The following is a 13,426-nucleotide window of genomic DNA, read 5'->3' as shown; positions in this document are numbered from 1 at the left end:
TGGAGTGATCGCACACTTTTCTTCTCTTTTCCTTAAGGCTTTTAGTCTCCACTCCTTTCCTCGCTTCCAAGATTTCTTTCGTTCTTAGGAGATCGTTACCTGTATGCGTCTGTCCTGCAGCTTGTGCGGGTCTGTGCCCACCGCCACGCATCACAGGGCCTGTGGCCACTCACTGCTCCTTTTCTGGTACTTGTCTTGTTTTTGCCCTTCAATTTCAGGAACTGAGGACATGTTAAATAGGTTGCTTTTAGCTGAGCTTTTATTTATTTTTTTAAATATTAGTTTCTTGGATTTATTTATTTTTGATTATGTATTTAATTTTTTTACAATAAACATACAGCATATTTGTAATGAAAAGAAATAAACACATAATCAAAAATTTATAAAAGACACCCACTATAAAGCCAATGTGTAAGCCATCACTGAGAGTAACAGGCAATAACTGATTAAAGCATGAAGTATTCACTGATAAGAGAAAACTTTAGAAAGGACATAGGGCCATTATGGACAAAACAGCTAATATCTGGTACAGAGAAAGTAGTCATTGATTGTCTCAAGGCACTGGGCTGGTGGAGGGAGCTTTTTCATGGAAACCATGCCCTCAGTATCATTTTACTTTAAAGTAAAATAAATATCCTGATTTTCTTAAATCCAGCTTTGACCACAGTATAATTCATGTCCAAATGAGTGTGATGATACTGGGTATAGAGGAAGGTTTAGCTGAGCTTTTAAGAAGGAATTTTCCCCTACAGACTAGAAAATGTCTGTCCTATACTAGCCTCTTTTCTTATTTGTTGAGTCCTCATGACAAGCCTGGCACTGTGCAGGTTCATGGTCTGTCGGCAGAGGCAACCACTGCCTTAGGGTGGTTTTCATCGACTGGACATCCTTTGCGAACATATAGCAGGGCATTTGTCTTAGTCCTTGGTCAGATAGAGCTTCCTTGAGGAAGTGACATTTCTGTCAAACGTTCAAAGTTGACTAGAAGGTGGTTGAGGGGAAACAGGTGATAAAAGAGCCAAGGGAACAATGACAGGTTAAAAGGCCCTGGAGTGTGGAGGATGGGGCAGGGGCCGGGGTGGATAATGTCCATGATTTGAAGACCTCACCAGTAGCTGGAGTGTGGAGCTGGGTGGAGTGGTCCAGATGAGGCTGAAGAAGTAGGCAGAGAGGGACTCAGACAGAGCCTGGATGTATGATAAGGCTGCTTTAGTCAATAATCTTAGTTGTAAGTGACAAAAATCCACCTAAGAGAAAAGGGAAGACTTAATTGGCTTTCATGGTCAAAGATGTCATTGAGTTGTGAATCCTCTGGCTCTGTTTGCTCTCCTTTGCATTAGCTTCATTCTTGGCCTGGCCTCTGAGAAATGGTCCTCTGATCCCCTTTGTTACACAGAAGCCAAAGACTGGGGTGGAAGGGAATGGGAGTGAGAAAGCCTCTTTTCAGGCCCCCTGGGGGAGGGCAGGAAGGTTGGCCTTTGAGGGAGTTGATGGGGGTAGAGAAGGGGACGGTTGAAGGATGCTGTTTCCAGACTCCAAAGCTGTTTGCTTTTGAAAAATAGCAAACCCACAGCCCCCTATCTCTGGAAAGGCCTAAAATGCATTCTCTCAGCTGCATCCTGAGCCTTCCAAGGAAACAGGATCATTTGGATTGGTAAGAGCAAACAAGGAGGGCGGGAACCCCAGAAACTCCTCCCGACTCCCGCCCCTCATTCTGGCCCCTGTGCTAAGCGGGTCCTGACCTTTTGGTCTTGCTCGCGCTCCTTCTTCCCGCCCTTCTCAGAGTCCTTCAGGTCCCGCCCCAACTTCGGGGCTCCAGAACTCCCCGGTCCGGCGAGCTAGCTGAGCCGCAGAACGTCCCACCCTGGGACCCCCTTTTTTTCTGGGCTCCGGCGCTTCCGCCTCCGGGGCGGAGACTCCTCCCCCTCACTGTCCCAGTTGTGTTCCCTGGAAGAGCAGCCGGGAAAGCGTCCGCCTGCTCCGGCCGGGGCGAGCGAGAAGCCGGCTCCCTCCCGCAGCCCCGCCGCCCCGCCGCCCCGCCGCCCCGCCGCCCCGCCGCCCCTCGGCCGCCCGCGCGCAGGGCCCCTCCGGCGGCGCGGGCGCTCCTTCAGCACCGCGGACAGCGCCCCGCCCGCGGCATGGCCCTGCGCTCCAGCCCCGCGGCGCTGCTGCTGGGCTTCGGCCTCCTCGGGCTGCGCGCCGGTAAGGACCGGGCTCCAAGCTGCAAGGGGGACCCCCAGAGATGGAGGAGCCTGCGGGGGGACGCCTGGGCGGCCGAGCTGGGAGGAGGACATCCCCGAAGGAGTAGGCGATGCAAGGAAGCGAGGGAGATCCGGGCAATGGTGGTGGGGAGAGCGTGGGCACGGGGAGGGAGTCTCCCCAGGCCTTCTGGGGTGGCAGGAGGGCACACTCTGCGGCTGAGATGCCATTTGACTTCCCGTGAAACATTATCTCCAGAACTCTACCTGAAAGGGCACCCTCCCTTAGCTCTCCATCATTTTCTGTGCCCCACATTGGGCTCCTGATTCCGGCCACTCCACAGGGACAAGACAGGAAGGGGAGAGAAGTGACTTCTCAACTCTCTTGTATGGTGGGACGGAAGACTTGGAAGGGAAGGCGCTCCGCCAGGCTGAGGGGTGGGGGTACATTGTGCAGGGCTGCAGGAGAGAGAGTCTGTGGAGGGGCGGGTACAAAGGGATTGTGCAGCTAAACGAGCTTCCCACACCTGCATGCCATCTCATGGGAGGCGGGCTCCCGTATGTGTGGAACTGGGGACTGAATACACGTCTGACACACAGCCCAGGCAGCCCAGCTATCCTCACCAACCCAGTGCCTTTGAAGGTGGGGGTGGGGTGGGGTCACAGCCCAAGTCACGTGTGAAAGCGCATAATGTTACTTGCATACACGGATGGTCCCTGACTGAGGAGAAAGGTGGTGTGGTGGGAAATAAAGAGCTGTTCCCTTTCACCACCATCCAAAACCCTCCTGAACTGCAGGGACCTTTTAGGAGAAGCTGTGAAAACAAGAAATCTCAAGTCTTTTGAAACCATAGTCTGAGACCTTGCAGGAAGAGCGGGTCTCCACTAATCCTTGCAGAGTGGGTTTTTAGTCTGGAGACGTCTGTGTGAGGCTGTCTGGTTTCCCTGGTCGGTGATCTCAGAGAAGGGTTTCTCTATGAGGGGCCCCCGTGGGATAACCGAAGCATTTTGCTGCATCCTTAGGGATGGAGAGGTGGGAGCTCCTGCTCTGGCCTGGTTGCCCCACTGCCTAGGGAGAGTGGGATGCTAGGTGGGCCCTCCTTGCCTACTTCCTTCCTTCCTGCCCCCGGCCCAGGAGTCTCAGGTACTGACACAGAGGAGCGGCTGGTAGAGCATCTCCTGGATCCTTCCCGGTACAACAAGCTCATTCGTCCAGCCACCAATGGCTCAGAGCTGGTGACAGTACAGCTCATGGTGTCCCTGGCCCAGCTCATTAGTGTGGTGAGTGGGGGCCCAAACTCTCTGCCCAGCTACTCAAGTCAAACAGCCAGAATTACTCCCCTGGATCTCCCCAGGCTTGGGGAGGTATGGGAAGGACCCTGGGTGGTTGTAGCGAGCCTGCAGGCTGAGGGGCCTTCTCAGCAGCTTCTCTTCTTCCCTGCAGCACGAGCGGGAGCAGATCATGACCACCAATGTCTGGCTGACCCAGGTTAGTGCTCTTCCTGCCCAGTGCACATCCCTGGTCTGCTTTTCCCTCCTTGTTTTTTGTTTTGTTTTGTTTTGTTTTGTTTTTTTGCATGTGCTTTCCCCCTCTTTTAATCTCCTCAAAAAAGGCAGAAAGGTATAGACTTTGGAGTGCTAAATAACTGGATCTGAAACTTGGTGCTTCCACTCACCAGCTCTGTGACTTTGAACATGTTAAACTCTACAAGATTCATTTTCTTATTTGTAAAATGTAGATTCTAATAGCTTAGATGTGCAAATTAAATGAGAAACTATCTTATGAGCCACATTTGCTGGGCAGGGAAGTCACTGTGGGGAGGGGATGCCTTTTCAAAGCCTCCTCAAGCCAGATTGCCTCCCCCCTCCTCCCCCACCTCCCATCCTGTCCTTGACCTTGAGCCTCAGCAAGGGCATGGGCTGGTAAGGTTCCCTCTCTCCCTCTCTCCCTTTCCCAGGAATGGGAGGACTATCGGCTCACCTGGAAGCCTGAGGAGTTTGACAACATGAAGAAAGTTCGGCTCCCTTCCAAACACATCTGGCTCCCAGATGTGGTTCTGTACAACAAGTAGGTGGCCTTGGAGCAACGGGAAGGTTGGAGGAGACCACAGGAGTGCTCTGAGAGGGAAGGGCTCTTAGGGAAAGTAAATTAGCTTGCACAGCGGGACAGAAGGGACTTCTTGTGGGCACAGACACCATCACTATGCAGCAGACAGACCCAGACTAGTGAGGTGGAATGTGGAAAACCCAGACGACTCCAAGGTGATTTGGGCCATGGCCAGTCCCCTCTCCGCCAAATCTGAGTCCCATTGTTGGGAGCCTCAGTGGGATAGAGACAAGGATTGACAGCCCCAGCGCCTATATGGATTCAAGAATAGCCTTTCCTGGAGGATTGTTCAGGATCAAAGAACCTGGAGGCCCCAGTGTCTCCTCTGGGTTCCGTCCCCTTTCCTGCAATAATCCCACTTACCTCCAAGATCCTAAATCACTAGTGGGTGCATCTCCTGCTCCCACCTGCCCCTGTCCCCCTCATTGCTTGGGGCTCCTTATTCTGGCCTCCCTGGCTCCCCCAACCTCTCCAGCCTCTCCTCTGCATGGGGAGCAACCAGCTTGCACAATGCACAACAAGTAGCAGACAGCCCCCGTCATCCACCCTCTTCTGCCTCCAAAAGGCCTCACAGGCCTCCTGACCACCAACTCACCCAGGTCCCCTTCTTGCTCAATTCCTGCCCCACCTCTGCTGACTCCTGGGTGGTTACCCTCAGACCTGGCTCTCCCCTCCTCCCGCTCAGGGCCGGGTTGATGGGTGGGGTGCAGGAACGCGTGAGCCGGGGCTGACCGCGCTCCTCCCTCGGCAGTGCTGACGGCATGTACGAGGTGTCCTTCTATTCCAACGCCGTGGTCTCCTACGACGGCAGCATCTTCTGGCTGCCGCCCGCCATCTACAAGAGCGCGTGCAAGATCGAAGTGAAGCACTTCCCGTTCGACCAGCAGAACTGCACCATGAAGTTCCGCTCGTGGACCTACGACCGCACGGAGATCGACCTGGTGCTCAAGAGTGACGTGGCCAGCCTGGACGACTTCACCCCCAGCGGCGAGTGGGATATCGTGGCGCTGCCCGGCCGGCGCAACGAGAACCCGGACGACTCCACGTACGTGGACATCACGTACGACTTCATCATCCGCCGCAAGCCGCTCTTCTACACCATCAACCTCATCATCCCCTGCGTGCTCATCACCTCGCTGGCCATCCTCGTCTTCTACCTGCCGTCCGACTGCGGCGAGAAGATGACTCTGTGCATCTCCGTGCTGCTGGCGCTCACCGTCTTCCTGCTGCTCATCTCCAAGATCGTGCCGCCCACCTCCCTGGACGTGCCGCTCGTCGGCAAGTACCTCATGTTCACCATGGTGCTCGTCACCTTCTCCATCGTCACCAGCGTGTGCGTGCTCAACGTGCACCACCGCTCGCCCAGCACGCACACCATGGCGCCCTGGGTCAAGGTCGTCTTCCTGGAGTGGCTGCCCGCGCTGCTCTTCATGCAGCAGCCGCGGCCCCGCTGCGCTCGCCAGGGCCTGCGCCTGCGGCGGCGGCAGCACGAGCGCGAGGCGGGCGCCCTCCTCTTCCGGGAAGCCCGCGGGGAGTCGCGCTCGGGGCCGGCGCGCGGCGGGGCGGGGGCGGGCGGCTGCGGCCTCCGCGCGGCGGTGGACGGCGTGCGCTTCATCGCGGACCACGTGCGCAGCGAGGACGACGACCAGAGCGTGAGTGGCGCGGCCACGCGAGGCTAACGCGAGTGCGGGGCGCGGCCGCTGTGGCCTCCTCGGGTCTCCTCGGTGGGCTTCCGGGAGGCGGCGCCGCGGAGGCTGGAGTCGGTACGGGCGGCGGGGACGCGGGGGGAGGCCTTGGTGGCTTTGCGGCCGGCCGGTGGCCGCGACCCCGAGGCCCAACCCCCGCTGGCCCCCCGAGTCCGAGCTGGTGACTGGTGATCGCAGCTCTCGGCACGAAGGGCTCCGGGTCCCTCGTCCGTCCCGCGGGGGGCGGAATTGGGGGCGGTCGAAGATGGGTGGGGGCAGAGGCCCAAGTCACACCCCTTTTCTGCGCCTTTGGGACCGCCTGGTGAAATCGTTTTGGAGGAGGGGCAGGTGGAGGCGGGGGCTTCCCAGAGCAGCGCCCCCGCTGTGCGCACACCCGGCTCTTTCCACCGCGGCCCCCGCCGCGGAGGGGGACCCCGGGAGCCCCGAGCCCGCGCAGGGGCAGAGTGCTACGGGCCGGCGGCGGCCAGCGGTCAGCCTTCGGGTACCGGCAGTGGTTGCCATGGTGACCGGCCAGGTTTCCGCTAGGATGCAGCCGTTCCGGTTTGGGGGTGAGGAAGGGCGGCTCCAGCGCTACCGCTCGGGGGTGGGGGTGGGGGCTTGAGAGCCTGGCGTTTCCATTCCCCAGGAGGGCAGGACCGCGGGCTGGAGCCGGGGCTTGGCGGGAGCAGGGTACGTGCCTGATGGGCGGAGGCGGGAGCAGGCCCGGGGAGACGCGGCCCCGCAGCGCTGGGGCTCAGCCGCGCGTCCCGCCCGCGCCGCCCCTGCCGCAGTCCGCTCGGAGCTCGGTGCAGTGGCCTACTTGGACGCCGCACTGGCATCTCAGACTTCACACGTCCAAGCCCCAGGGCTCCATCTAAAGCCCACCACCGGCTTGCTTCTCCTGCAGTCTCCCCATCTTACAGTAAATGGCATCACCGTGCACCCAGAGGTTCAGACCAAAAACCTGGAGTGATTCTTGACTCTTCTCTCTCTCACCTCCCCCACCATCCAAGTCAGCGGAAGTCCTGCCCTGTGAGCACAATCTCCAAAGTCCTCTCAGCTGTCTCTTTCCTCCTCACCTCTCCAGGGTCCTCCCGGGACGGTAGGCCTCCCCCAGCTCTTCCCGGACCGGGGCAGGGTCTCCTGGTAGTCTCCCCGAGTCAGCTCTGTTCTCCTTCCTCCAAATATGCGATGTCTCCTTCTCACCTTGTGCCTTCTCCTCCCTGGCTTAGGTCACTGGCCCACTAGTCTAAGCAAGCAAAGTTCTGTCTTACCTCAGGATGTTTGCACCCATTGGTCTCTCTGCCTGGAATGCCCTTCTTTTTTTTTCTTTAAAAAAGTATTACTGGGGCTCCTGGGTGGCTCAGTCCATTAAGCATCCGACTCTTGATTTCGGCTCAGGTCATGATCTCAGGGTTGTGGGATTGAGCCCCACACCCGGCTCTGCCCTCAGTGGGGAGTCTGCTTGGGATTCTTTCCCGACTTCCCCCCACCCCTCCCCCACCCTCTCTCTCTCTCAAATAAATTTTTTTAAAAAAGTATTATTATTACTATTAATGTTTGCTCTCCTGTTTGAGAGTAGGTTGCAGACATTGTGACCCTTTATCACGAATACTTCAGTGTGTCTTGTCCTGAGAATAGAGATGTTGTCTTGCATAACCAGGATCAGTGATCAAATTCAGGAAATTCAACATCCATATAATATCTTTAACTGATATAAAATCCATATTAAAAGTTTTCCGGGGGTGCCTGTGTAGCTCAGATGGTTAAGCTTCTCCTGGTCCTGGGATTGAGCCCCATGTTGGTCTCCCGCCTCGGTGGGGAGCCTGCTTCTCCCTCTCCCTCTGCCTCTCCCCCCCGCTCATGCTCTCTCTTTCTCTCTCAAATGAGTAAATAAAACCTTAAAAGAAAAGTTTTCCGACTTTTGGGGCACCTGGGTGGTGCAGTCAGTTAAGCATTCGACTCCTGGTTTTGGCTCAGGTCATGATCTCAAGGTCATGAGATGGAGCCCTGCATCTGGCTCTGCATCAGCTTGGAGTCGAATTGAGATTCCCTCTCTCCCTCTGCCCCCCACCGCTGCCACGTGCACCTGCTTGCTCTCTCTCAAACAAATAAATAAATCTTTAAAAAAAAAAAAAAGTTTTCCAGCTTTCTCAGTAATGCCCTTTGCAGCGCTCCCCACCCTGATCCAGGATCTCAGATTGCACTCAGTTGTCCTACCTTTTTCTTTTTCTTTGATCTGGAACAGTTTCTCAGCTCTGTTTTTCATAGCGTCAACATTTTGACGGGTGTGGGCTGGCCCTCGGTTTGGGTTTGTCTGATTGTTTCTTCGCGTTGTTCCGGCCACAGCTGGCTCCTTCTTACGTTCCAACGTGACCTTCAGTGTCCCTTCCTCGCAGAGGCCATCCCAGACCACACCCTCCAGTGTGTCTTCCCCTCCATAGCTCTCTCTCAGTTCTTTGTTTCCTTATCAGACCCACCAGCGTGTAATTACTTTAGTCTTGCTTATTTGTGCCCCTTTCCCTCCGTGGACAGTGAGCCACAGCCAGCATTTGTCTGGCTCTTGGCCACACCCCCGTGCCTGGCACGGAGCCAGGCCCACGGCCGGCCCGAGCAAGCTGTTGCTCAGCAGCCGACCAAATGAAGGCACACAGCGGTCTCCTTCCTGGGCCCCCAGATGAATGTGTGCAAAGGCCCTGACTCAGGCTCGAGGGGGGCCGGCCCCGTGACAGCTGTCAGACCCAGACGGTATCCTCTTTCCGATGGATTGGTCGCGTCTGGGACCAGTGCTCACCCTCTGGGGCCTGCGTGCTGGAGCTGCTGCTGTTGGATGGGGTGCCCCAGGCAGTCACGGCTGGACGGGGGCCTGTGCAGCCAGCCATTCACTCAATAACCGGCACTCTTTTGCACAGGCTGGGACTGCAAAGCGAATCAGCCAGGGTCCCTGTCATTTAGGAACTCGTAGCTGGCCGGGGGCGGGGTAGGATGGCAGACACGCAAATTGAAATGGCAATACAGTGCAGTAAAAACACTGTGATCGAGATGTGTCCACCTGCTGAGGGAGTCCGGAGAGGACAGTGGTTCATTTTGATCAGGAGTATCAGAAAAGATCACTTCAGAGAAGAGGTAACATTTGATTTGGGCTTTAGAGGATGTGTAGGAGTTCACCAGGCAGAGAAAGGGAAGACCAGAATTCTAGACAGAAAGGAAACTCAAAGGCACAGAGACTTGAGAGCGCGCATGGGGCTTTGGTAAGTCTGGGTCAGCAGGTGGAAGAGGATGGTAAGTAGGTAGGTGCGTATTTGTCACGGGTGGGTCTTCAATCCAAACTTGGGAGTTTGGATGGGCCCTGAAGGCGGTGGGGCCGCTGGAGGCTTTTAAGCAGGCAAGTTGGGAGCCACACTTTAGAAAAGTCGCTGTGGGGTCGTGGAGGGAGAGGAGCGGGGTGCTTGTGTACACGCGCGCGCGCGTGTGTGTGTGTGTGTGTGGTGAGACCGGCCTATTCCCATTTCACTCCTGTCCTGCATCATGTGACTGATACCCCGGCCTCCTTTGTCTCCTCTGTCCAGGTGAGTGAGGACTGGAAGTACGTTGCCATGGTGATCGACCGCCTGTTCCTTTGGATCTTTGTCTTCGTTTGTGTTTTTGGCACCATTGGCATGTTCCTGCAGCCTCTCTTCCAGAACTACTCCACTGCTCCCTTCCTGCACGCAGACCACTCAGCACCCAGCTCCAAGTGAGGCCCTCCCGGCTCCGCGCCGCTGCACCCCTTGCCCTCTGCACACAGTCATTTTGGGGGGAGGAGGGACAAGTGAGCTACGGGGGGGGGGCGCTGCCACAGACCCAGCCTCTCCGCCCCCCCAGCCCCTCCCAGCCCCGCTGGTGGCAGACAGACAGCGCGCCCTGGAGGCTGGAGGCTGCACCCGCTGCCGTCCTGTCTTCTCACCGCCGCCGGGCGGGAGTGCTGCTGGTCGGGCATGAAGGCTGAGAGGTGGGGCATGGAGATTGGGCCTTCCGCTCTGAGGGAAGTGTGATGGGGAAGGGGCCAGGTCGGGGCAGAGTCCCAGGGCCCCTGCCTCGGTACACGGCTTCTGGGCTGGCAGGTCTGCCCAGGGGCTTACCTGGCGCTGTGGTCAGACCCCTGGGGGCCCTCCAGCCCAGCCCCGCAGCCCCTTGCTTCTAGGGGCTCCAGGGCCCAGCCCCAGGTCCCTGCACCCCTGGACTTCCCCCCACTTTCCTTCTTGCTTGGGCCGGGTGGGGCGGGCCAGGCTGGGCATCAAACCCCTGCGTTGGGTGACCTGCTTGGCTGCTTGGAACCACGTCCTCCAACTGTGCACAAAATGCAAGCTCTTCGGCGGTCTCCCCACTTGAACTGACCGGTGTTTGGAGTCAGGAAAGTGAAGCTGTTAGCTCTGAGCAGACCCAGCCTTTCTGCCCGCAGCAGAGGGGGCCGGGCAGGAGAGAGTCAGCACTGGCCCGGCCGCACCCCACAAGCAGACCTGAGCGGGGCGGAGGCAGAACCTCGTGGCCGTCATCAGCTCCTCAGAAAGCACAGCCTTTGCCTCTGTCCTGTGGGCCTTGTGGGGGCTGCGTCCTGACCCTGCTCCCAGGGGCCAGCTGGGGCCACCTGGCCTCTTAGCCTAGGAAACAGACCTCTGATGGACCTCCTGCCCCCACCCCTGCCATGTGACTGGCCCTGATTTGTGGTCCTGGCCTGTCCTCAGTGCCAATGGGGGCCGGTCACAGACCGGTCAGGCTGCCCAGCGCGGCCGAAGGGCCGGCCGACACAGACCACGCCGTCCTCGGGGGCCCAGCTGGACCCCTGCTTCTGCAGTGCTCACGGGTTGGGGGAGACGCACCGCGTCGGCCACGGGACCAGACGGTCTCAGTCTGGATTCCGGTCCTGGCTCACACCTGCTCGCTCAGCCACAGGGAGCAAGTCCCTTTGCCTTTCTGGGCCTCAGTGACCTCATCTCTCGAATGGGGACGGTAGCGAGGAGGAAGCAGCCCAGTCTGTACTTGGTGAAGACTTGGTGTGTGTGCAGACCAGGAGCTGGGCAGAGCTGGGGGCGGTGGGCTCACCTGACTGTCCTGACAGCCTTCCTCGAACACCCCTCCTCTCCCTCTCTCTTCCTTGAGCAAACAGAGTCCCCTGAAGCAGGGTGGGAGTCTGGGGAGCTGGGGACTGGAGGAGTGCAGTCGAGGGGAACTTTCCAGGGGCCGCTCAGTGGGGCTGATGGCTGTTGCTCTCTGGAGTGCCCTCAGTAAAGCATCGTTCCGTTCCTGGGCTGAGCTCCTCCTGACGCAGGTGTGTGCTCAGGGCCTCTGGGTGGACCTCGTCCTGTCCTGGCTGTGGACACCCAGGTGGCCACTGGGCAAGATGTGCCTCGGTGTGTTTCCCGGCCTGCCGGAGCAGGCTCGTGACCTCCCTTCCGAGTGGGTGTCTTGGCCCTGCGGAGACGCCCTCTCCTAGAGCAGCAAATTAAGAGTTGCCTGTATCATGCCTGGACCTGCTGCGGATCCCTAGCCCTGGGAGAGCCTCCAGGAGCCCGAAGAGCAACTGGAAAGGAGCCCTCCCTCTGCAGGGTGGGGCGCCGGCCCGAGGCCCTCGCTTCTGGCTCTCCCGGGCTCCTCACTGGCCTGGGCCATGTGGCTGGGCCTGCCCTTGCTTGGAGTACTCCTTCCAAGGGGCTGTTGTCCAAGTAAGTCACCAAAAATGCTAGAGGGCCTTTAGGCCTGGAGATTGCTGCCTGAATGGGGACAAGCATCGTCCCTTCTCTTACCTTGGTGTTGTCAGGGGAGCTCCCTGCCCCTTCCATGGGGGGCCGTCTCTGGAGAGCGTCAGGTGCCCCGTTCAGTGCCCCCAGTCTAGAGAGGGCGGTGCAGACACGACCGAAGCCTGAGCAAGGTGGCCTGGGAGGGGCTGCTGAGGAAGCAGGCGGGATTGTCCCCATCTGCAGGGCACCCTGCCCGACGAGCGGGCCTGCCCACTCTGCTTTTGACGGTTGGTGCTGCTGCGGGAGGAAAGCACTCTCTTGGTGGCGAGGCGTCTGATACTGCAACAGCTGGCCTGAGTCACCGAAAACTTGAAAGCAAACAAGACAAGGCAGCCTCCCAGCTGGCCTTCCCTGCAGAGGAAGGCTGTGCGTGCAGGAAGGGCGAGAGGCGGGGAGTGCTCTGGGCAGGATCTGGGGGCACGACTCCTACTCCTCCCAGCCCCAGGCCTTTGTTCTGCAGGGAAGGGGCCGGTCCACTCGCTTGACTCAGCTGAGCCGTCCGCACGGCTGGGCCTCGAGGCGGGCTCGGGGAAAGCAAGGGGCATCTCTGATTCGCTCCCTGGCCAGAGTGCACTCGGCGCCAGCTCTCAGCCTCCTCTTCCGGTCCCTCAGCCCAGCAGGTGCGGGCTGTCAGCCATCCAGGCCGGGTGAGAATTGGCAGCGTGTTTCCATGTTTGTCCCAACAGGCCCGAGGGCCCAGCCTGAGTGTCACATGGCTCCTGAGGGACTGTAGGTCTAGGAGTTGTAGCTGAGACGCCTCACCCACCCACCCTCAGAGCACCGCCCCCCCCTCGGCCTTGGCCTCCCTTGTCTGTGCTTCTGGAATATTTGCACTGGTCTAGCCCGCTCCAGGCCAGACTCCTTAGGAACTCAAGATTCTTGTAAAGAAAGTTGTTTCCAAACATGTCTTGTCTCTGTGCTCTATTTGGGGGCCAGGGTCGGCAAATTTGGGAAACTGGGGGTGATGCTGGAGAAATTGGACCCATGAGCCATGAAAGACAGTACAAGACTGAAGGTGAGCGGTAACTTTAATTTCTGTAATCGATGCCTGACAAGGGCACTCGTCAGGTGGAAAAGAAATGGATAGCTCCTGGGGGGCGCTCGTAGAGCAGGGCCCTGGAGGCAGGGCCGGCGGGAGTCTCCGCACAGCTGGCGTGCGCGGGGAGGTCAAGCTGTGGTCTGTGTGAAGGTCACACCTGTCCCCAGAACCCTGGTTTGCTTTGGGCCCAGACCTGGCAGGTGCTCAGTTGTGGCCCCCGAACGGGACCAGACATAAGGAGCTGACGAACACTCCGTGCTCCCAAGGGCAGCCCTGCGTCCCAGCCCCTCGGAGTGGGCGGTGCGGACGGGCTCGTTCCCTCCGCGCGTGGGTCTGGCGCTCATTCGGTGTGAAGGAAGGAAACCGCGTCCTTAAGACTTGGATACGTTTCTCTCCAGCGGCGGAGGCGTGGGGGAGGGATCTGTGCCCCCCCCGTCCGCCACCCCCCCCCACCCCATCCGTCCCCGCAGGGGCGACATCTCCTTCCCCATCTTCAGAAGCCCTGGATCTCGGCGGACCACGAATGACACCCACACTCGGCTGTGGTCCTTAATGTGCCCCAAACTCATCACTGGCCCTCCTGGCCTCAGCTGTCCATCGGTCGCGGACGGGGAAGGAGG

At 58.6% G+C, this 13,426-nt stretch overlaps 1 protein-coding gene across 1 annotated transcript; it reads left to right on the top strand.

The window, feature by feature from the left end:
* The first annotated feature begins 2,072 nt into the window (after positions 1–2,072).
* Positions 2,073–12,671, top strand: CHRNB2 (cholinergic receptor nicotinic beta 2 subunit). The gene is made up of 6 exons (XM_032398701.1): positions 2,073–2,202; positions 3,334–3,479; positions 3,643–3,687; positions 4,157–4,266; positions 5,057–5,957; positions 9,560–12,671. The coding sequence occupies exons 1-6, from the start codon at positions 2,139–2,141 to the stop codon at positions 9,728–9,730; spliced, it is 1,437 nt and encodes a 478-aa protein (XP_032254592.1). The 5' UTR covers positions 2,073–2,138; the 3' UTR covers positions 9,731–12,671.
* The last annotated feature ends 755 nt before the right edge of the window (positions 12,672–13,426 follow it).

Source organism: Phoca vitulina, unplaced genomic scaffold, assembly GCF_004348235.1.
Source record: "Phoca vitulina isolate PV1807 unplaced genomic scaffold, GSC_HSeal_1.0 scaffold118, whole genome shotgun sequence".
Lineage (NCBI taxonomy): Eukaryota > Metazoa > Chordata > Mammalia > Carnivora > Phocidae > Phoca > Phoca vitulina.
Note: the sequence above shows the minus strand (reverse complement) of the source record. Positions and strands in the feature narration are given on the sequence as shown.